The sequence below is a fragment of the Poecilia reticulata genome, chromosome 14 (assembly GCF_904066995.2).
Source record: "Poecilia reticulata chromosome 14, P_reticulata-male-v2, whole genome shotgun sequence".
Taxonomy (NCBI): Eukaryota; Metazoa; Chordata; class Actinopteri; order Cyprinodontiformes; family Poeciliidae; genus Poecilia; species Poecilia reticulata.
The window spans coordinates 28,603,373-28,625,728 of NC_088843.1; the positions used below are offsets into that span (position 1 = coordinate 28,603,373).

General features: G+C 39.3%; 1 protein-coding gene across 3 annotated transcripts in view; it reads right to left on the reverse strand.

The window, feature by feature from the left end:
- Nucleotides 1–22,356, reverse strand: part of slc37a2 (solute carrier family 37 member 2) — a 66,059-nt gene that overhangs the window by 23,208 nt on the left and 20,495 nt on the right. For all 3 annotated transcript variants that reach the window (XM_008428668.3, XM_008428667.3, XM_008428669.3), the window contains exons 4-12: nt 21,350–21,428; nt 21,130–21,265; nt 19,286–19,362; nt 16,398–16,564; nt 16,271–16,308; nt 15,443–15,583; nt 13,160–13,250; nt 6,434–6,496; nt 6,246–6,331 (exon numbers count right to left, since the gene is read on the reverse strand). In XM_008428668.3, the coding sequence (XP_008426890.1) occupies nt 6,246–6,331; nt 6,434–6,496; nt 13,160–13,250; nt 15,443–15,583; nt 16,271–16,308; nt 16,398–16,564; nt 19,286–19,362; nt 21,130–21,265; nt 21,350–21,428 (878 nt within the window). The remainder of the gene's footprint in view (nt 1–6,245; nt 6,332–6,433; nt 6,497–13,159; nt 13,251–15,442; nt 15,584–16,270; nt 16,309–16,397; nt 16,565–19,285; nt 19,363–21,129; nt 21,266–21,349; nt 21,429–22,356) is intronic.

The following is a 22,356-nucleotide window of genomic DNA, read 5'->3' on the forward strand; positions in this document are numbered from 1 at the left end:
TATAAAACCTTGTACACGGGAGTAACTACTCGGATTGGCTCGTGCAATTCTCCAAAGACGTCTAAGCGCATATTTGCCTTCTTCTTCCTTCTTTCCATTCGTCTCAGGTAAATTAATGCACGTCTCTGTTCTGCAGTTTCGGGTATAATTTCATGTCTTCTTTTGGATTAAAGTCAATAATTCTGTGACGTCTACGATCGTTTACTGTGTGGTTTCACTTCGGCCCGCCGGGAGAACCTGGGATCCGTGAGCAGAAGATGGAGCCAGAGATTTTCCAAAAATATATTCCAACCTAGAATCTTCAACAGGCAGAATGAATCTACGTAGCTGAACATACACAACGACAATAGCCACGGGCGTCTTGTTAAGCAATGGTGTGAACGTCTCCGGGCTCACGTTGCGTTTGTAGGCGGTTTGAAAAATAGATACGATGCGTTAACTGCACATAAAACTGTTTTAATTGCGGAACGAGGTTGCAGAGGACACGGTAAGGGAAGTGGAGGAGACTCCAGTGCCAAGTCGGTGCAGGACTATCAAAGAATTGGCCATGTAGGTAAAACACGGGGCTTGCAGACAGCCGGGACACAACTAACTGAAGCCGGCAATGCACCCAGATGTCCGCCCTTGCTGCCGGGCCTGGGTAGCATAAGTTATAATATAGCTCAGATGACAAAGAATAGTGCGCTGACTAGCGACAAATAACTAATGTGAAGCAGATAGATAACTGCGGTGATCTAACGACCCGTTAAAGATGGGCTGCACTGCTCTGCAGTTGAATGCACATGCGTCTGCTATTTATGCAGAAGATATCCCTTCATGTCTGTCTGGATTCTAACATACACCTTGGGGCTCTTATGCAACAGCAGTCACCTACTGAACTAATGTTATGTTTAAAGGCGCCTCGGAGAAAAAAGTGACAATAATTTAACTTGGAGCTGTTGATTGAATTGATTTGAGTTGGTGGTTTGGTCCATGTCAACGCGACATATAGGGGTTGGCTGAATTGGAGTACTGTTCACGATGACGTCCTCTTTAAAGACAGGGAAAAACTGTCCTACTTTCATCACAGGTTGCAACGTAACAGATCCATTAATTGGGTTCAGAAGGAGGACAACAGCAAAACCATTTCTTGCTGTGGATAGAGTACAGGCCACCGAAATGCCAACCAAGTCCAACTGGTAAGGCTCAAGGCAGCCATCATAGACATCAGGAATGTCCACAGTTACTGTCGGAGGTGTTAATGACACTTCACAGTTGACCTCACAATGTGGTGGAACCACTGTACATTCTGTTATACATGCTGTACAGTTTAAGGGAGCCAACAGGGGTTTTCTGAGGAGAGGTATCTGCTCCGTATAAATTGCAGATTCCCCGACCAAAATCCAGAACTGTATTATGGAGTTGTAGAAAGTCCATACCAAGAAGAGTGCTTTCACTAACATTCCTCATCACCTGCACATCATGGTGTAAGGTATGTGAGCCCATCTTCAGAGTCACTTCAATGGTGCCTAACGTGTCTAAAGTGTGGCCCGTCACTGCTTTTGATAAGATAACGTTTTTTTTTCAAGGGTCTTTTAGCCAGTGCAGGAATAGTCATTCGGGTTTTAACACTTATAAATGAAATGTGGGAACCTGATTCCAACATAATATGTGTGTCAGACCCCTCTAAGATCCCATTAATATACGAGGTAAAAGGTGTTTCACTTACTGGTGCCATTATTGTGCTAGGTTCTGGAAGTTCTAGCGTGGTAGGTGGGGAACCACCAGGTGGCAGTGACACACCATTTTCCACCGTCATTTTGGGCCTTACTTGAGTGAGCTGATGAGCGCCCCTCCTCAACAGCTAGTGTTCGTTTCCCTGGTAGTATGAGCCATCAGTTGAGTAAGCTGGATGCTTACGATCGGAATGGTAGTCAGCTGGTTGGTGATGATACATAGGTGGAGGTGCCATGAATTTTTGGTCCTGAAATGAGACATGTTTTCATAGAGGGCTTTGGCTCCTCTGCCTCCATTCATATTGGTGTCTCCCAGATGATTGGCGACGTCCTCTATTGTCCTCATTGTAGAAGCCACTGGGCCGTGAATATTTTCCATTGGTGGCCCTGAAAGAAGGGGAACCAGATCTATACCCCCTGCTGTATAGATTCTCATTTGGACTGCGCCCAGATTGGTGTCCGTACTCAGGGGAAGGCTGGCGAAACTGTCTTGCTGGTGAACGAGAATCTCTGTTATCCAACTTCAACTTTAGTGTCCCTAGTTCTTTACTGAGATCCTTTACAGTACTAGTGAGGTCCTGTATGGCAGTTTTAAGATATGCTTGCTCACTGGAAACAGTATTTACAGAAGATGCATTTACAACTTGTGCTACAGCACCTGGTAATACTGGTGATATTAAACGAGCAGCCTGACGAGCTCGCTCTGCTGGTGCTGCAACCTCAAAAACCTCCTGAAACGTCTTCACCCCACTCTCATGGCACTTGATCTGTAGCTCCTGATCCAAACCAGCAATGAAACGGGAGATTTTCATGTACTCACTCACATTTTTCTCAAAATCAGGGAATGCCTCTTTGACTAGACGACATATATCTGCAGCATAGACTTCCATCGCTTCATTTGGCAGGCGATGAAGTGCATTGGGAAAAGTCTGAAAAGAGGCAATGATATCCTTCTGCCCGAACGCGTCCTGGAGATGCTTTTTGGTAGCCTCAAATGAACTTTGTGTCTCCTTTGGTAAATTGTCCCACACTATAAAAAGTTCATGCGGCAAAAGGGTCTGTAATTCCAGAGCCAGATTAGCGTCCAAATCCACGGTACTGTCTTTATAACGAGCCTGTTGAATAACATCATAACGGCGAGCCCACAGTGTAAATGACTCACGGCCATTGTTGCAGAAGGGCGGAGGGAGTGGGATTCCCCTCATCGAAACAACCGGAAAACGTAGGCTGTCCTCAGCCCCGCGCTGAAGCTCCCGGCTGGATGTGGCTGACCTGTCGTCTTCTGACATGGTGAATGAAACTGTATAATCCGAGCGAAAACGCCTATGTAACACTGCTAGCTAAAAGAAAAACGGAAAGCAACCGTCGATGCTGTACTTAAGTAACGGCTAGCTCACGAAAAAAAAATCAGACAAACCGTGAGAAGAGTCCCAAGTTCGACACCGTTGCCACCAGTGTAAGACTCGTGGGTGTCCACTGTGATTCTCCTTTGCAGAATAATCCACAGAAAATAATTAAGCTCTTTCTCAGTGTCGAACATTTAATTTTTTTTCCCGCTACACCATCAGCTGTCATCGAACTCAGCTGACCAGCCCTCAGCTGTCATCGAACGTTCGCTCTATCTCCTCCATCCGGGGAGCCTTTCACAATAAAACATTTTACATTTCATAACTCCAATTTTCATGCTTACACCAATATTAAGCATCAGAGTGCTTTTCTTACTTATTAGCAATGTTTTGTATACTGAATGGAGTAAGTAATGACAGACAATATGCTAGTGATGCCAAACATGCTACTGATAGCATTCATGCTTTTATTAGCATTTTGGGTAATTTTATCTTATGCAACATACTAAATGGTACAAGTACAGCTTAGTGAACATGCTTCTGACTCCCCACAGGTTATTGACTATATTGCAGCTTTCTTTAGCATTATTGCTAATTTGTAGCATCTGTTACGGCCCTGGGCCTTAAGGGCTGCGCTGCAGGTGTTGCTTTTGTCTGTCCTTGTGCTCCTCCCCTTTACAGGTGCTGCTGATCAGGTTGATTGGGAACGCAGAGTACTTAAACCTGGTCGCCTTCATCTTCTGGGTCGCCTTCGGCGTCCACTCTGCCGCTTGACGCTTATGGTGTTCTGTTGCCAGGCCTCAGCTCCCCTCCTTTTTGCACATTTGCGTTTGTCTTTGTTTTGGCACTTCAACACTTCCATATACACTCATACAACACATCCAAGCATTTGCATCACACCACTTATACTGATATCTACAATCCATTGTTGTTTTTGTTAATAAATATTCATTTTTCTACACTTTAACCCCTGCATGGTCTCCCGTTTTTGTTATGACATTGAGCCAGTCGTAACAGCATCAGAACGCTTTATTAAAAATCCGACGGGCACACTTTGGCAGGCCCCATAAAATTTCTGCAGAAATTTTCTAGTTATTTTTATTATTTGTCTAATATTTTATTTCACACTCCATTTCTAATCATTGTAAATCTGATCCCTGTTTGACTCAACTGACTCATGAAATATTAAGGATTATGATCACTGATCAGCATAAAATAATAATCAATGATCTTCTGATAATACAGATTATTAACTGCTGTCACATAAACACACTTTCTTGGAGTAGACTACAGATAATTGTTGTTCTGGAAGGTATGAGTAACTGTTTCCATCAATGTTTTTTCTGCACATTTTGAATTAGAAAAGGTTGATGGAAATAACTTCCTAAATTTTGCAAAAACGTTTTTATGCTCACTTCAGGTGGATGTTGACTTTTCCAAAAGAGTTGAGGTGCAAAACTCAACTGATGAATAAGTTCTGCCTTAACAGTGGCACAAAACTTTTCTGAGATGTGTGGCACCTGCTAGTTTGCAACCTGTACTTTGTTTATTGCAGCCATACATAGCATTAACAGGCATTTATCACATTGTTTAAATTGAAAAACTTTTCATCAGGAGAAGAAATTTGATAAATTTCAGTTAATGATGTCAAATAAAAACAAAACTGACTGTATTATTGGAATTGTTGTTTTTACCATTTTCTCCATTGTTTGAGCATAAAGATCAGTAAATATGATTGGATGCAGTTACTGTGTGCAGTTTAGTATTATAAATCATACTTCTTTAAGTAAGTATGATCTTTAAGTTCTGAAAAAGCGAATGTCACATGGCATGGGAATGATTTTCAAGAGCAGTATTTGCGTTTGTGGCACTATAAATGCTGTGCCATGTACATATAACATGGTACAGCACGCTATAAATTAGGCAGTCAAACAAATGCCTAGAAAAAGAAGCAATAAGGCTGTAAATATTTTGTTTACATAATTTTTAGCGTTGTTACAATAGTACCACAAAATATCGCAATAAAATTCTAAGTTCATATTGTCCACCCCTAGCTAGGGGCTGGACCAATCCCTTTTTTTTTTTTTTTACTTCTGATTCAATATCTGAGGTTTAGTATTATCTGATCCGATACAGAAAAGCAGTGCAGAATTGACTTAAAATATTTATTTTTCTAAATACAGGAATAAAAGTACAATAAGACAAATTTATTTTATAATTCTGCACCAGTATAGCACACTTAAATACGCCAAAACTTCACAAGCTTGGTCAAACATGCAGAATTGTTTTGCTCAGTATAACATCCACCCATCCACCCATCCATCCATCCATTTTCTTTACACCCTTGTCCCTCAGTGGGGTCAGGAGGGTTGCTGGTGCCTCTCCAGCTAACGTTCCGGGCGAGAGGCGGGGTCACCCTGGACAGGTCTACAGTCTGTCGCAGGGCAACACAGAGACAGACAGACAGAGACACACCACACAGGACAAACAACCATGCACACACACACTCACACCTAGGGACAATTTGGAGAGGCCAATTAACCTGACAGTCATGTTTCTGGACTGTGGGAGGAAACCGGAGTACCTGGAGAAAACCCACCATGCACAGGGAGAACATGGAGACTCCATGCAGAAGGACCGGGAATCGAACCCAGAACCTTCTTGCTGCAAGGCAACAGCTCTACCAACAGTGCAGCCTGTTCAGTATAACAGTCGATGTAAAATAAAAATAAAAAACTGACAAAAAAAAAAAAGCCTTGGTCAAACATGTAAAAATAAAAAATAAACTGCAGCAAATCTTCTTTCAAATGGTTCAGAAAGTGCAATTAGGAATTCTGAATATAATGTAAAACAAATGATAAAAGATGACGTCGCTTACAGCAAAAATCATAGAATTAGATTGAATAGATCTGCCCACATGGATGGGCATATTGTCACTGATTACTGGTCTAGATTTCTTTTCAGTATCAGAACTGATACAGGTAAGATTGGATCAGTGCATCAACATCTGATTGCCTGACTGATTCGCTCCAAACCAGAAGATGGAAACACAGCTAAATTGCATTTTCTTTTTGCAAAATTTTATAAATTTGCTCAAAATTCCCTTTACAATTTGATGGAAACCAAATCAATTCAATTAAGTGTGCTTCTATATCATAAAGTTGCTAGATGAGAGATTTCTCACCATCGGTGCAGCAGCAATCAGCATGACACAGCAGGTTGACGCTCTCCCCCCCGTGAAGTCAGACACCAGGCCGGCCATGATGCCTCCTGTGGACACAAAGGAGGCATTCATTTGACTGTCTTTACATTCTTGCACAGCAAAAAAGTATAATACCAAAAGGTGTTTTTAACTGCCCAATCAAAACCTACCAACAATCCCTCCTACATCAAATAACGTTGACATGTCTCCCGCTTGTTTTGCTTGAAAATGTGCTGAGAAAAAACAAAAAATTCACACATTAAACATGCAGTTGCATATACACTGTATATGAAGACGAGATTTTGCACTGCATGAAAATTGTGCATAATTTTATTCCTTTCTTCTACCAGACTATTTAAATATATAATATTTGGTTTGGTTTGACTTTATTGAACGGAGAGTAATAAAAGAATAAAAGTTGTATACAAACAAATTTAAACAAAAGCAAACAAAAGAAGAACAGTAGCAAAGTATATTTACACATTCAAAGGAGTGGGTAGAAGTATGAACTTGTTTTTTACCCCCTCTTACATTTGTGGTAGAGATATGCTGATCAGGTTTTTTCCTGCCTATACCGATACTGATCACCCATGAGGGCCGATCACCGATACGATCACATAATTTTTTATTTTTTATTTTTTATCATAAACGCTACCGGTTACATTATGTGGAAAAAGGAACCATGAATTCACCTTAATTTAGACAAAAACTTGTTTTTAATAACTTTTTCCAAGAAGAAAACTAAACAAAACAGGCATTGTGCAAATTGTGCTGCTATCAATAATACTATCTTTAACAGACTGATAACATATGGAGGCTCTGAAGAGGTTAAATAATGCAAAGAGCCAAAATAAAACCTCTCAACATTGCCAAAAATAATATAGGTTCCATTACAATAAACAATTCTGAGTTACTGAATGAAAACTTCCTGATAGCATGGCGGCTAGCTGATTACTGCTAGTTCTGAGTGGCTGTTTCTGACTGAGCGGAGTAATTATGCAGAGCAGGGAGGAGATCGATTATTTTTTTAGAGATTATGTGTCTCATGTTAGGACAGTTTTAATACGTATGTAAAATGTATTTTTAGGTTAGATGCTGCAGCTTTAAGCAGAGGTTAGGTGTGAGAGTCACTACCAGGTGGAGCAGAAGCGGCGCTCCGTCTATGAAATATTACTACCTGTAGCGTAGCAGCGGTTCAACAGCGAGAGCAGAACCAGCGTCTTACATCGCAGCTCCAAGACTTAAATCATTTTGCGGGTTATTTGTTTAGCCGTCATGCTAATCCGGGTGAGTGTTTGTAGCTGTGCTGCTTTACCTGCTATCTGATCCTCCATATGTCTTTTTTACTGCAGTGAGCCTCCATGTAGCCAAACTCCGTCAAGTATAACATTGTTTTTATGTCGTATTAGCTTCTTTGTGTTGATGCATTTTGACGTGCTTCAATTTTCCGCCGCAACACGCAAACTTCCCCATTCACTCAGTGCGTTATAGTTCCACATCGCTTAGGATTTGTTACCCAGGGTTTCCCCAAGACAACTTGCTAAGCCTGGTGGTCGGGGCGCCGAGGCAGGCCATCCTGTTTTTACATTAAAAGATGTTAAGATGACAGGAAATTAAAAAATATTACTGGGTAATTATGTTACTGGAATGCATTGCCGACAATACACATAATACCCACAACTATAGAATCTTAAAGACAACAAACAATAAAAAACAACAAAATATATACCAATTACTTCCATTTTTGTTGAACCTTTGAGTTTGAGCTCTGTTTGTTCACAAAAACATCTCAGTAAATTACAAGATGGGCCCCCTAAATCAAATTCTGCTCAAGGCCTCATACAACCTTGGACCAGCCCTGCATGAAAAGCCACTGCACTGTACCTCTCTCTGCTGGATACAGAGGGACAAACTGGGAGATTAAATTTATGTGGCTTTACTACATTTATGTGGCTTTTGAGTTTTTAATAAGTGCTGGTTGCCCAAGCTTTATGGGACGAGTTTTTATGATCTCCACGCACGCAGCAACTCTGCCTGAGTGTAAGTAGGCAAATACTTTTACAGTTTGAAGCATCGTGCCGCCAATGACATGTTGATGAGGTGAGCGTGAAATCTCCTCCACAGACTCAGCCACCTAGTCTGTGTTGTTAGACTAACGCACCGTCTAACAAAGAACATACACATAAACTCAATCAGTGCAGACACGGAGTCACGTGCTGGGCAGCGTGTTGAGATGTAACGCACACGCTGTACATAACTCTTTGTTCAAAAAGATACATCAATCTCACTGCACACTTAAAGCTCACCTACATTTGCGGTTCACATAGAGATGCGGGAGCAAAGCAAATATAGTGGCTTTTAAACTTGACTCATACCTCAGTGAAAAATTCTCCAAAGAAACGAGTTCTCATAAATGTTCATATAGGTGAAAGGTAAGGTAATTTTATTTATATAGCACATTTTCAGCAACAAGGCCATTCAAAGTGCTTTACATGAATTAAAAGGAAATAAAAATTAAAAAAACCAAAGGAAAGAAGAAAAAAAAGAGCAAAAGAAGAAAAATAATCTAATGTTGATCTAAAGTATCTAAACTAGGTGTTCCTGTTCAGGGTTGATAAGTTTCCTCTGGCCTAATTCCATTTCTGGTTTGGGAGAACAGGAGTCTAAGTATTTCGGGATTCTAAGTTCATAGTTATTCTAATTCTAATTCTGATTCCATTTCTGGGCTGTGTAATATTGATCGAAATAGTGGGTACGCCACAATTACTAATAATAATAATACATTTTATTTGTAGGCGCTTTTCTGGACACCCAAGGTCACCTTGACATAAAAACAAGCAAATTATAAAATACATACCGGTAATAAAAAAAAAACCCATAAAAACACAAACAAGATTTAGAAGATAGTACAAAGATAATTAAAGGCTATATGCTAGTTCAAACTAATGGGTTTTGAGTTTGGACTTAAAATATTGCAAAGACTCGATGTTCCAGAGATCAGGTGGGAGTGAGTTCCAGAGTTTGGGAGCAGAGCGGCTGAATGCTCTGCTCCCCATAGTGACAAGACGACCAGGGGGGACGGTGAGATGGACAGAAGAAGAGGATCTGAGGGAACGGGTGGGTGTGGCAATGTGAAGGAGGTCCGAGAGATATGAAGGTGTGAGGTTGTGAACTACTTTAAAAGTTAGAAGTATTTTATAGTTGATGCGATATGTGATTGGAAGCCAATGGAGCTGTTGTAAAATAGGTGTGATGAATTAAAGGGGTCTGTGTAATGATACGAGCAGCTGAATTTTGAACCAATTGTAATTTATGCAGAGTTTTCTGTTGCAGACCAAAAAGTATAGAATTACAATAGTCTAAACGAGATGTGACCAAACTGTGGACCAGAACAGCAGTGGAGTGCGGAGTGAGAGAAGGACGGAGACGGCAAATATTTCGGAGATGAAAATAAACTGACCGAGTGATATTATTGACATGGGAGGCAAAAGAGAGGGTGCTATTGAGGATGACACCCAGACAGAGCCCTGAGGAACACCTGAGGAGACGGGAACTGGGCGAGAGGAAAATGATTTTAACTGAACAAACTGAGAGCAGCCTGACAGATATGAACGAAACCAGCTGAGAGGTGTATTTACAATGCCAAGAGAGGATAATCTGTCAATAAGGATGTTATGTGAAATTGTATCAAAAGCCGCAGTCAGATCAAGTAGAAGGAATATCAATAATAAACCAGAGTCAGCAGCAAGGAGGAGATCATTTGTAATTTTAAGAAGCGCCGTTTCTGTACTGTGGAGTGGACGGAAGCCAGATTGGAATTGTTCATATAAATTATTGCTGGAAAGATGAGAATGGAGTTGAGCAGCAACTGTCTTTTCTAGAAATTTTGAAATAAAAGGAAGATTTGAGATAGGACGGAAATTATTGAGTTCATTGGGATCTAAACCAGGTTTCTTAAGTATTGGGGTTATTGCTGCAGTTTTTAGAGCCAAGGGAACAACAGCAGTAGTAAGGGAAGAATGCATAATGTTAGTGATGAGAGGGGACAGAGAGGGGAGGGTCACTTTAACAAGAACAGTGGGAAGAGGATCTAAATGGCAGATTGAAGATTTAGATTTTTGAATTAATTTGGTGACATCATCAACAAAGGGAAGGCTGAAGACCGAGAATGAATTGGTAGGAACAACTGAAACTGGGACAGGTGATGTTAAGGCGAGACTGGGTATAAGTTTCTGATGGATCATTTCTATCTTAGAAGTAAAAAATGTTACAAAGTGTTACAAAAATCAGAGGTATACAGGTGGGGAGGAAGGGAATCTAGTGGTTTGGTAATGTTTGCAAGTACAAAAAATAAAGTTTTGGAGTTATCCTTGTTAGAATTGATTAAAGTGGAATAATATGTTGATTTGGCTGAAGAAATTGCATCTTTGTATAAAAGAATGTGACTGGAATACATGTCTGTGAACAGTGAGACCAGTTTTTTGGTACAGTCTTTCAAGGCGACGTCCTTTTGTTTTTAACTGTCGAAGAGTGGAATTAAACCAAGGTGCAGTATGAGTAAAAGAAAAAGATCTGGTTTTAAGTGGAGCAAGATTGTTCAGGATGTTGTGAAGACTTTTGTTGTAGTGAGCCAATAGTTCATCTGTGGAAGAAAAATGATCAGCATCGCAGCTCCAAGACTTAAATAATTTTGCGGGTTATTTGTTTAGCTTTCTGACCGTCATGCTAATCCGGGTGAGTGTTTGTAGCTGTGCGCTGCTTTACCTGCTATCTGATCCTCCATATGTCTTTTTTACTGCAGTGAGCCTCGATGTAGCCAAACTCCGTCAAGTATAACATTGTTTTTATGTCGTATTAGCTTCGTTGTGTTGATGCATTTTGACGTGCTTCAATTTTCCGCCGCAACACGCAAACTTCCCCATTCACTCAGTGCGTTATAGTTCCACATCGCTTAGGATTTGTTGCTGCGCGTTTTGTGCAGAGTGAAGGAAAGAGGAGACCAGCTGCACAGGAAGGCTGAGAAATGAGATGCAGGTGATCGGTATCTGCAACAAAAGCCAATGATCGGCGATCACCGATCATGCACTTCTTTACGGAAATTGGCCGATTATGATCGGTGGCCGATCGATCGGCACACCTCTAATGTTTACATATATTCAATGAGATTGGAAATATGTAGCCCTTCCAAAGCCACACGGGGAAAGCCAATTCAGAAGTAGAATGTCTTTGGTCGGGAAGATTATAAATTTCAATCTTCCCTAAAGTCTCTCCGATACATTTCAGTTCCCAATTATCCAAATTAGTTTGGTCGTTCCACTGAATCGAAACCAGCAACTTCTCCAAGATCGATTCCATTCCGTTAGTGAGTTTTAGAGTCCTCAGCTGGGCTGCAAGTCTCACATCCAACTTGCGTCTCTGTCCACACCAACAGCCTGAGTGTTCGCTAGTTCAGCCAAGTTCGTCACAAATGTGTCGATAATCCAGGAATCCACAAGCTCCAAACAGCAGAAATCCTGTTATTATGAATAAATCCAGGGTGAATCCCGCCGGGTATGTCTCCTTGTCGAGAAAATTTGATCAATTGCACCGAGAGGTCGATTGACCAGATAGATAATTTGTAGATTTGGATGATGTGCAAAGAAAGGCTCCAAAAATATAGAAAAAGACAGGACAAAAACAGAGCAAGTAGGGCAGGTACGGGCAGGGAGGGAGCAGAGGAAAAAAGCGTCTGCCTTCATCGAGAGCAAGAGAGAAAGCAGGTGACCGATATGCACCGAGGTAAACTTAAGAGATCCAGCCACGAGGCACCCAGCGGTGAGATTGGCTTCGTGCCTGTATAAACTAACTGATCTTTCAGGAACGATTCTGCTCTGTCAGTGAAATGCTCAACGCAGCAAAGATGCTTGCAGTCACTTGCTTATGTAAAAAAAAAATAATAATAATTTTTTTATAAAAACTGGCAGGGGGCAAATAAAGTCACTGCGGTCTACCAGGCTAATAACACACTGGAGGAAACTCTGCAACCTCTCTGTCGGACATTCAGGCCCAATTTTTCCTGCTTCAAGTCAGTTAGGATTCCTAAAATAAATGTCCAATGTTTATCAGTAAATCTCTTTCCTCAAAATTTGGAAAAAATACCTTTTGATTTGTATTTGTGTCAAACAGTTTGGGTTTCCTTCCACAAGCTTCTCACCACAGTTTGCTGGGGTAGTGTTCCATTAATCTTGACAGAACTGTTGTAACTGAGTCAGATTTGCACATCATATTATTCATGAAAACCTTTTTAATTCTGCACAGATTTGTGATGGCAACTTCTAAACATCTACTTTATTGTAATTGAGACCATTTCTAACTGATTTGGTGCTATGCTTAGAAGTCCCTATCCACTTGAAAGACCTATTTGAACAAAGCTTTAACTTCCTGCATGGTGTCTTGAGATGTCCCTCCTCTATTTTCACACTTTTTTCATCTTACTTCTCCTTTAAATGTAACTATTTTCATATTAGCAAAACTTAAATTTTAGTTTAAGTAAAACACAGGAAAAGACTCCAAAAATGAAGGTCTTTGTCCCTGAATGCATTTGCAAACTGTAATCTGACTTTCTGTGTTGCTTCCAGAGAAACAGTTTCTATCTCATTGAGCAGCTTTTTCACCTGTGTCCATAGAAGCCTTGTTTCACTGTCATCATTTGGGCATCTGAGAGTAAGTAGCCTTCTTAATTTGAAAAAGTACATATAAATGCTAAAATAAATTCCCTCGCTCCTTATTCTGATATTTACGGAACTCCTAAAGGACTTAAGACAGGAAAGTCTGAATTAATTTTGATATTGGTAGGAATAAAGATTTCTAATAAGCAAAGTTTAGGTCAAAATGTAAAATGTGTGAATAATACCGACCAACATTAGAGATGTAGAGGGGAAGCCAGTAGAGGAAGGTGTAGCTGACCAGTTTGGCAAACATGAGGCAAAGAGAAAACTCCACCACTCCCTGTGGACACATAAAGGATCAGATTAAGTATTTTAATGATCCCAATCTGAATTTCCATTAAAATTAGCACAAAACTGTCAATATTTACAAATGTCGAAAAAAGACAATTGCGGTATTTTTATTAAATATGAAACAATTAACATCACACATGAATAAGTTTGTGCATACGATGAATCATTAAAAAGCACAGTGTGTCATGATCCTCCATCTACTTCCTGTTATCCTCGTCTTTGTGGTTTGTGCCAGTGGTAACTTCCGTTGTCGATCATGTGACTCGTGTGATGCAAAAACAGTGTGTCCATTGCAGTTTTGACAAATAATTTTGATGTAGCCAAGAAACCACCTCATCCTAGAGCAAATGCTTAACAAAAATGATCATAAAAACACCAATTTGACAAAAAAAAAAAAGATATGATATGATAACTTTGAAAACTTTGATATGACAAGTAATAAGAAGTCACATTTACCATAATACATAAGAGCAGAGGACTGAGCAAAGCAGCACCTGTTCTCCACTAAAGTTGAGGGAAATTATTTTGGACACCTTGCAATAAGCCAAAATGGGAGACTTGACAAGTATGCACAAAGTCAGTGATTTGGATTGCAAAAAAAAATAAATTACATGAAATCCTGGAGGGACCAGTCACTTCTCAGCTGAATGTGGAAACAAGAAAACAACATGGTAGAGATTCTGTTTTAAACCTCTAATTTATATGAATCTGAGTTTATAACCAGTTCCTTAATTTTGTTGGTTTTCAGATTATTCCTGTGTTGTTTTCATTTAATCCTGTTCTCAGTTTTGCAGATGTTATTGAAGTCACACAATTTTAAACAAAACATTTCCACAGGTGAATAGTATTTTTTTTTTTTATTAAACACACTGAGTCAATGCACTTATCATTGTACTGCTTTCCTGGTTATTGTTGAGTGTTTTTTTTATCCAATTTATGGAAGAAGAATTGGCTTCATCGGAACGTGATCTGCAGCTCTCACTGGAGCGGTTCGCAGCCGAGTGTGAAGCGGCCGGGATGAGGCTCAGTGCCTCCAAATCCGAGGCCATGGTCTTGAGCCGGAAAAGGGTAGAGTGCCTTCTCCGGGTCAGGGGGGTCGTCCTGCCTCAAGTGGAGGAGTTTAAGTATCTGGGGATCTTGTTCACGAATGAGGGAAGAAGGGAGCAGGAGATCGACAGGCGGATTGGGGCAGCATCTGCTGTGAAGCGGGCGCTGTACCCGTCTGTCGTGGTGAAGAGAGAGCTGAGTCAAAAAGCTAAGCTCTCGATTTACCGGTCGATCTACGTTCCCACCCTCATCTATGGTCAGGAGCTTTGGGTCATGACCGAAAGAACGAGATCACGGATACAAGCGGCCGAAATGGGTTTCCTCCGCAGGGTGGCTGGACTCTCCCTTAGAGATAGGGTGAGAAGCTCGGTCATCCGGGAGGGACTCAGAGTAGAGCCGCTGCTCCTCCATGTCGAGAGGAGCCAGTTGAGGCTCGGGCATCTGGTCAGGATGCCTCCTGGACGCCTCCCTGGTGAGGTGTTCTGATCACGTCCCACCGGGAGGAGGCCTCGGGGAAGACCCAGGACATGCTGGAGGGACTTTGTCTCTCGGCTGGCCTGGGAACGCCTTGGGGTTCCCCTGGAGGAGCTGGAAGAAGTGGCTGGGGAGAGGGAAGTCTGGGCCTCCCTTCTGAAGCTGCTGCCCCCGCGACCCGACCCCGGATAAGCGGAAGAAAATGGATGGATGGATGGATTTATGGAAGAATAATCCATCAATCTGAACTGAGTAGAGTGAAAAGCTGATAGAAGCTTGATAGATATAATTAAACCTAAAGTCATTCATACCCTGACAGTTGACCCAGGCTTAATGTAATCTTTTAATTTCAGCAACATATTTTTTCTGACAGGAAGTAACAATGTTCACAACTTGAATTTTATGAAGAATCCATGGAAGAAACTAAATATTTGGGTGATGGCAGGGAGGTCCACCAACCTCAAATAAATAAAACATGATCATGTCAAATGGAAATGGACCTTCTACTATAATTTTAAATGTGCAATTTGTCTTTCAGACCACTATGTGGAGCCAAAGACTATGACTGGAACATGTAAGCGGCACAATAATGTCATTTCTGGAGCAAAATCAGACAAATCTTTTTTTTTCAATCAGTTAAATTCAACTATTTATGCTTACAGGTATACAGAGAGCTCCATAGAAGCTTATGGCCTCAGAGTGTTCCTGTATGATCTTCGGAGTCTCCGTGGAGACGGCACCATTGATGCTCCTGTTCCCGTTTTGCAGTAGAGGCTCGGTCTCACCGTACTCCTGAATGATCTGACATACAAACACACAGCTGTGAGCTCAGAGATGAATGGTTCAGAAAAAAAGGAGAAAGTAGGAATGCAAGTTATTGATTAATGAGTTAATCTAAAGTTGATTGATCTTATTGACTTATTGTAGATTAATTATTTTCTTAAAAGCTCGACTGTCTTTCCATAACATACAAGACTACATTTCTCGTAATAAGCCGAACTGAAAAAAGATATCATAAAATGTTGAAGTTATTTTGTGTCAGATTAATTAGATACCGACTGAATTAACAGAAAACTCAAGTTTTCTCACATTCTTAAACTTAAACATACACATAAAGTGCATTTTCCATCCCACACCAGACTGTGTCTGGACTGTAGATTCCTATGGTAGTTTCTCTTCCCTACCATAGGAATCTACATGGTAGATTCCAGACATTAAAGATGTCTGCAATTAAAGATGCAGACATCTTTAATTCTGTATCAGAGGCTCTGCTTAAGTATGACCACTGGCGCTCTCTACAGCACTAAAAGAAAGTCTGATGCACGTAAATACATTCTGACTCATTTTAATCATTTTAACAATTAACCAGCAATTAATCATAAATTGATTCAGTTTTTGCATCCCTAGTAGATGTACTTAATTCAATTTCAATTCAAAAATACTTTATTGCTCCCAAAGGGAAATTAAATAGTTTAGTTTAAAACTCACATGATGCTGAGGAGAAGAGCAGTTCACATCTTCAGGTTCTGAAGTGAATAGAGTGAAATGATGGTGTCACACTTATAAACAGAAAACCCCCCAAATTGAACCAAAACAACTCTTTGCAGAAACTGACTTTCAACCAGGAAAATGAAGCAGAGGATCCCAGCGGCAGCGATGATGAGTCCTGGGACAATGAAGGACATCCCCCACTCTGAGGAGACAAAAACTCCAGCGATGAGGGAACCTAGGATGTTTCCCACCGAGGTGTGGGAGTTCCAGACGCCCATGATGAACCCACGCCTGACCATTAGAAAGATGAAAACAAGAAACACTGAGCAGTTAGCTGCACAATCCTGCTTCTGGTGTATATTGTACATAATAAACCAGGGTTGTTCAAAGTACAACACACGGCCACTTGTAACCCTTTTAACAAGTTTGTGTAGCTTATGACAGAAATAGAAAAATAGTTTAAATGTGTTCCTCCAGCATCTGGAGTCAATAAACATGTTTGCAATTGTTTTAGGATGAGAATTCAAAGGTATGTTATATTGTAAATTTTAAGTACAACACAAAGAATCACTTTTTTGTCTTTTTTTCTGCTTTTATTTTTATTTTATACAAAGTCATGTCAAAAACATTTAGTGAGGTTTTTTTACACACTTAGGCATCCATTATACTTGGATAAACTCCGCTGAGATTGTAAAAATGAAATTCAAATTTTTATTACTGGAAATAAACTAGAAATATTTTCCTGAAAAACAAGACAAAAAATGATTTACCCAAAAAGTTAAATAACTCTAAACATTAAGGTAAATGTAATAATTTTTAAAAATTACTCATTTTATTGTTGTTTATGTACAGGAGCAAGAATTCACAATAATATTGTCTTTGTGTTTTTGATTGAAGAGAAAAAAGCTCATTTTGACTCCGGGGGACTTTCAACTTTTATTTTCAGACAAATTAATGTTTGGTATTAAAATATTGCAGAAATGTAACGGTAACACTTTATTTGAAGGGGTGTGCATAAGACTGACATGACACTGTCATAAACATGACATAACATCTGTCATGAACATGAAGAAATCTTAATGAATGTTTATGACAGTTGTCATGAAGTGTCATTCGGTAAATAATGACACTTTTAATGTAAAGTTGCTCTAAAAGTTGCATTAAAAGTGCCAACTTTGCATGATTTTGTAAATGATGATAATTTAATGCAAAGTTGGCATTTTTAATGGACTTTCAATACAACTTTTAGAGCAACTTTGCATTAAAAGTGTCATTACTGAATGGCACTTCATGACAATTGTCATAAACATTCATAAAGACTTCTTCATGTTTATGATAGATGTTATGTCAGTCTTATTCACACCTCTTCAAATAAAGTGTTACCAATGTGAATAATAATATTCTATCATTCCAAAATTGTGTAATTTTGATCCACTCTTCTATGCAGAATTGTTTTAATCTACACACAATGAAGGGCTTTCAAGCATGAGGAACCAATTTAAGGTCATGCCATATTATCTAAATAAATCCTAAGCACAGATTTTGACTATGTTCCTGCTAAAACTTTATTTTTCTTTTAAACCACTTCCTGATGGTGCTTTGATTCAGTGTCCTGCTGCATAACAAAAACTGTTCTTGAACAAAATAATAAAAAATTATTTCAAAGGCTGAAATTGGTTTCATGTTATATTTCAGTGCAGATATTCCTGCTGCACTTTATTTTTGCTCTGTTTTGTATGGTTTATGCAAAAAGGGCATTGTAGTATTTTACATTCAATTATTAAGAAAACGCTGTTTATAACAAACAGAATTTAAAATAAATTTGACTTCAAAATCTTATTGTCTTGAAATTGGGGTTCTGTATCTTACTATTTCCAACACTCTGTCTTCAGGAAGTCACCACAGCAGTGCTTCTCATTATGGTTTTTACATCCGTACTTGAGAGTATTAGACTGATAAGCTTAGTAGATGCACAATTCCACCAGGTGTCTGCTAATTGCTGCTGTTGCTAGTCTAGAGGAGCTTTATGTAAATAGGTGTCGCTTTGTGAGAACAAGCATTCTGTAAACATGAATGGTTGCCAAAGGAGATTCAAAGATTTCTCAATCATGTATGAAAAAGCAAGCCAACGCTCCACGTATGTATTGATGAGGGAATAACATCATAACATGATGCTAAGCTCAAGTTAATTTTACAGAGGGCTGGACAATAAGTCAATTCAGCATTTCAGCATTCTGGAGGAAAGGCTTTAGCCACTCAACCTCTCATGACTAGCTAAGCTAGGTTGGTGTACCCAATCTAGCTTAGCTAGGAGTGATTACTCCCTCTTTTGTTACCTAGCAACAGCCTGTTGAGTAACTTGTGCAGCAGCACCAGCCTGGTGCCTTGTAACTGCTTAAAATAAACAACAGTGTGGAGTGAAAACGGAGGATAAACAGGAAAGGTCACACCACCAGTTTTACAGTATTTAAGATAAAACAAAAAACAAATTAATAATTATCAATATTGATTGATATAAAACACTTATACTATTTGGCCATATTACCCAGCCCTAATTCTACACAATAACCACCCTTTGACAGTTAACCCTTATGTGTGGGATTATTGCTTCCTTTAACGTACATTTAGCAGGAAGATGATTTCTGCTCTGAAGTAACAAAAACAGTTAAAACATTTACATTTGAGGATGATCTACTGACTCAGCAGAACTGAAAATCTCAAAATCGGTTTTAAAAAACTCAACTAAGAATTCTTTATATGTTTAGATTTGTTCTCCACTGTTCAATAATTTTGATTCATCTTGAAGCAGAAAACCAACACTGACACCAGGCATTGTCCATGTGAAGCTGTCATGATTTCATGGGTCAGTTGATTTCAAATTTGTCAGTATGAACCATTTAAATGTCGCCTCTGTTGGTCCTTTGTTGCAGTGCTGTTAAAATGTGATAGAGTGTCTGATTTAGTTGACTCCAAAACTCTGCAGAGTCAGCAGAACTGCCTCCCTGTACTCACTTCCCTTTTCCAAACCAGTTGCCGACACAGGCCACCACAGCAGGCCAACCGGTGGTCTGCATGAGCCCGTTCATCACCTGCAGTGTCAAACACAACAGAAGCCCGTTTTCATTAGCTTACAGCTGGAAACTGAACATGAAAAGGTGAATGAGTGGAGAGGGAGAGGGACTGTTATTGTCTCCAAAGCTGCAGAACACGGGCCCAGACATGCATGAGCAGTCATGTGGATCCCTGTGAGTCATGAGAGTGAAGACTCACATCTTTGCATTTTATTTAGGGAAGAGAAAAACTAACCAACAGCTACAACACCTACAATGAAGTAAGCGTCTTATTAATAAGTACATTTATTCTTAATATTGACAACGTCATTAAATTTTGTACTTTTTAAGATGTTTTTGAACAGAGGTTAGGCTTCTAACTCAACTTTTCCCTCTAGGAAGTCGTGTGGGAATGAAGCACAAATGACTCCTCAAAGCTACACTTTAAATACAAACTAAAAACAAAGGATCTTTTTTTCTCCAGTTCAGCAGACTGAATTTCAACACTTCAAGCACACTTTTGAACAAAACCTAACTAAAAAAAAAATGAAAGAAAGCACTTGCCTATTTATGGTTCTCTTCTGCTTTTCCGTCACAATTTGATGTTTCAGATCTCATTTCAACAAACAACTCAATAACAATATTCAGCTTGTTGAGCCATGTTGTAATAGTTGGAAAGTTGAGTTAAAATTTCCATCTAAAAATTTAACTCAAATTTTAACTTTAAATTAGATTTTTTTAGATTAATCAACAATAATTTAAACAGCAAATTCATGACAATACAAAGTCGCATCATGCCAAGATCTGAAGAAATGTACCAAAGGTTGAACAATGAATTTTTAGGTTAAAGGGTGAGTGTTTTTTAGGCTAACAGACAATCACCTGTCTTTTAGGTTAAACCTATATGAGACAGGTTGATCTCTCTATAAGTAGGTAATATATTTACCTACTTTATTTAGATTAATATATAGATAACAGAGCAATCAATCTCACATATAGATAGGTTGATTTGGATACTTTTTTACAGTAAAAAATATAATCAAATGAAAAGGGCATTTTTATATAGTCAGGTTTTCTTTTACAATAAGGAACTGAATTAAGTCAACTGTCAACTGTAAGAAACAATGCTACTGTAAGAAAAGACAACTAACGAAAAAAGAGGAACCCAGGAACCCTGCAAAACTGGTAACCACATTTACAAAAGTACTTTTTGGTTTTACATAAAGCTAAGAATACTATTTTTTTGAAGACTTTAGTTTCTGTTCAGACATGTAAGGAAAAAGACATTGAAAATAAAAACTAGCCTGTGTCTGAATGTTTCTGAGTTGAACAACCGTGACATGAGCTGGATTTGGTTACTAATGGTCGAAGGCAGTTTAAATAGCGAAGTGAAACAGCGATGCCTGACGCCTGACAATGCCTTTTGTTTGCAGCGGTGCTCGGAATGTGTGTCCACAAGGTTTCATTTGCTAAGTGACAAATGAAACCTGGCTGTTGTGCTCTGACCTGACTTTGGTCAGCAAAAAATAGCTTCCAATCCATGTGCTTCTGCTTTCCACTTAGTTTCTGATACACAGTATGAAGACGGAATTCTTAGTAGTAAGATTTAATAATTTAGAATATTAAAAATCTCAGTTTCCAAATGCAGACCAAAGGTTTGCCAAACTGCAGAATAATTAAATCATATAACTCAAACTAAGAAAAGTGTGATATGTCATTATATTTCCAAACAGATCTGATACCATCTGTCAGTCTGAGGTGTGTGTGTGTGTGTGTGTGCGTGTGTGTGCGTGCGTGCGTGCGTACCTGGACGAAGGCGTAGTACCCTAAAGAGTGGATGTTCCAGTAGTAGCCGAGGCCGAACAAACATGTAAACAATCCGCTCATCACCATCCCGAAGCTCAGGTAGTACCGCAGAGGAAGGCGCTCTCCAAAGATCCCACTGGGGAGAGAGAAGAGCCCCCGAGTGAGTCGGTGGAGAAACCCAGGTCTTTAACCTGGAGAGCTAAAGGCAGCAGCTACCAACCTGAAGAACATGCCAATGGCATAGGCGACAAGGAAGGAGTTATCCAGGACACCAAAGAGGGTTTGATAGTTGACTTGATCTGCAGGAAGGCCACAGGTAAACTGTTTTAATCCAGTGACATTAAACAGCATAAGTATGTGGTCAAAACGATAAAATATCTGAACACTGTCAGTTTAATTAGTGGAATAGGTCCCCCTAAAACCTTTTTATGCACCAAAAGAGAACAAATAATTCCCACAAAATTTATTAAGTTTTTAAAAGGAAGCTTGTCAATTAATCTTGAATAAATAAAGGTTTATGTGGAAAATGTTTGATTTAGTCAGTTTTATGATGGTCCTGTTGGTTGGAAAGTCATAACTGGATATAGCGTCACTCGTCATCTGGGTCACAATTAGGGGCAGTAGCCTAGGCCACCAATATTTTGGGGGTCTCAGAGGCTTTGTTTTTCTTTTTTTTAATGAATGTGTATTTTTCAAACATTGTACTTTGCAGAAAAGTCAGCTGATATTGAGTAATTGATATTGCAGGTTGCTTACTTAAGTTTATTTGTAGTGTACAAAAACTCAAAATTAATAAAATATAAAAGTCAGGTGAGTTCCATGAATATTTTGACTCAAGTATTTAAAAAATAATGAAGTTATAGTACATATTTAGGAGAATATTATTGAGCTAATGGCGAGAGGACAAAGTAAACTCATTATGAATTCATTTATACCCACTGATTTATAGTACCACCTACTGTTGTATTGTGATTTACATTTGTACAACTTTTTTCTGTAAGTGAATAGGCCACCAAGCTAGCTCTATCACAGGGCCCCTTATAAACCAAAGTTCCTGCTCTATGGGGAAATTTTACTGCCATAAGTCAAGAGCAAACATTTTCAGTTTGAAAGCAGAATTTCATTTCTTTGTTCTCCAAACTCACAATACTTTGATTTCAAGTAGGATTTAATCTCTTTTATTAAAAAAAACTTGTAATGCTTGCACTCAAAACTTCTGCTATGGTA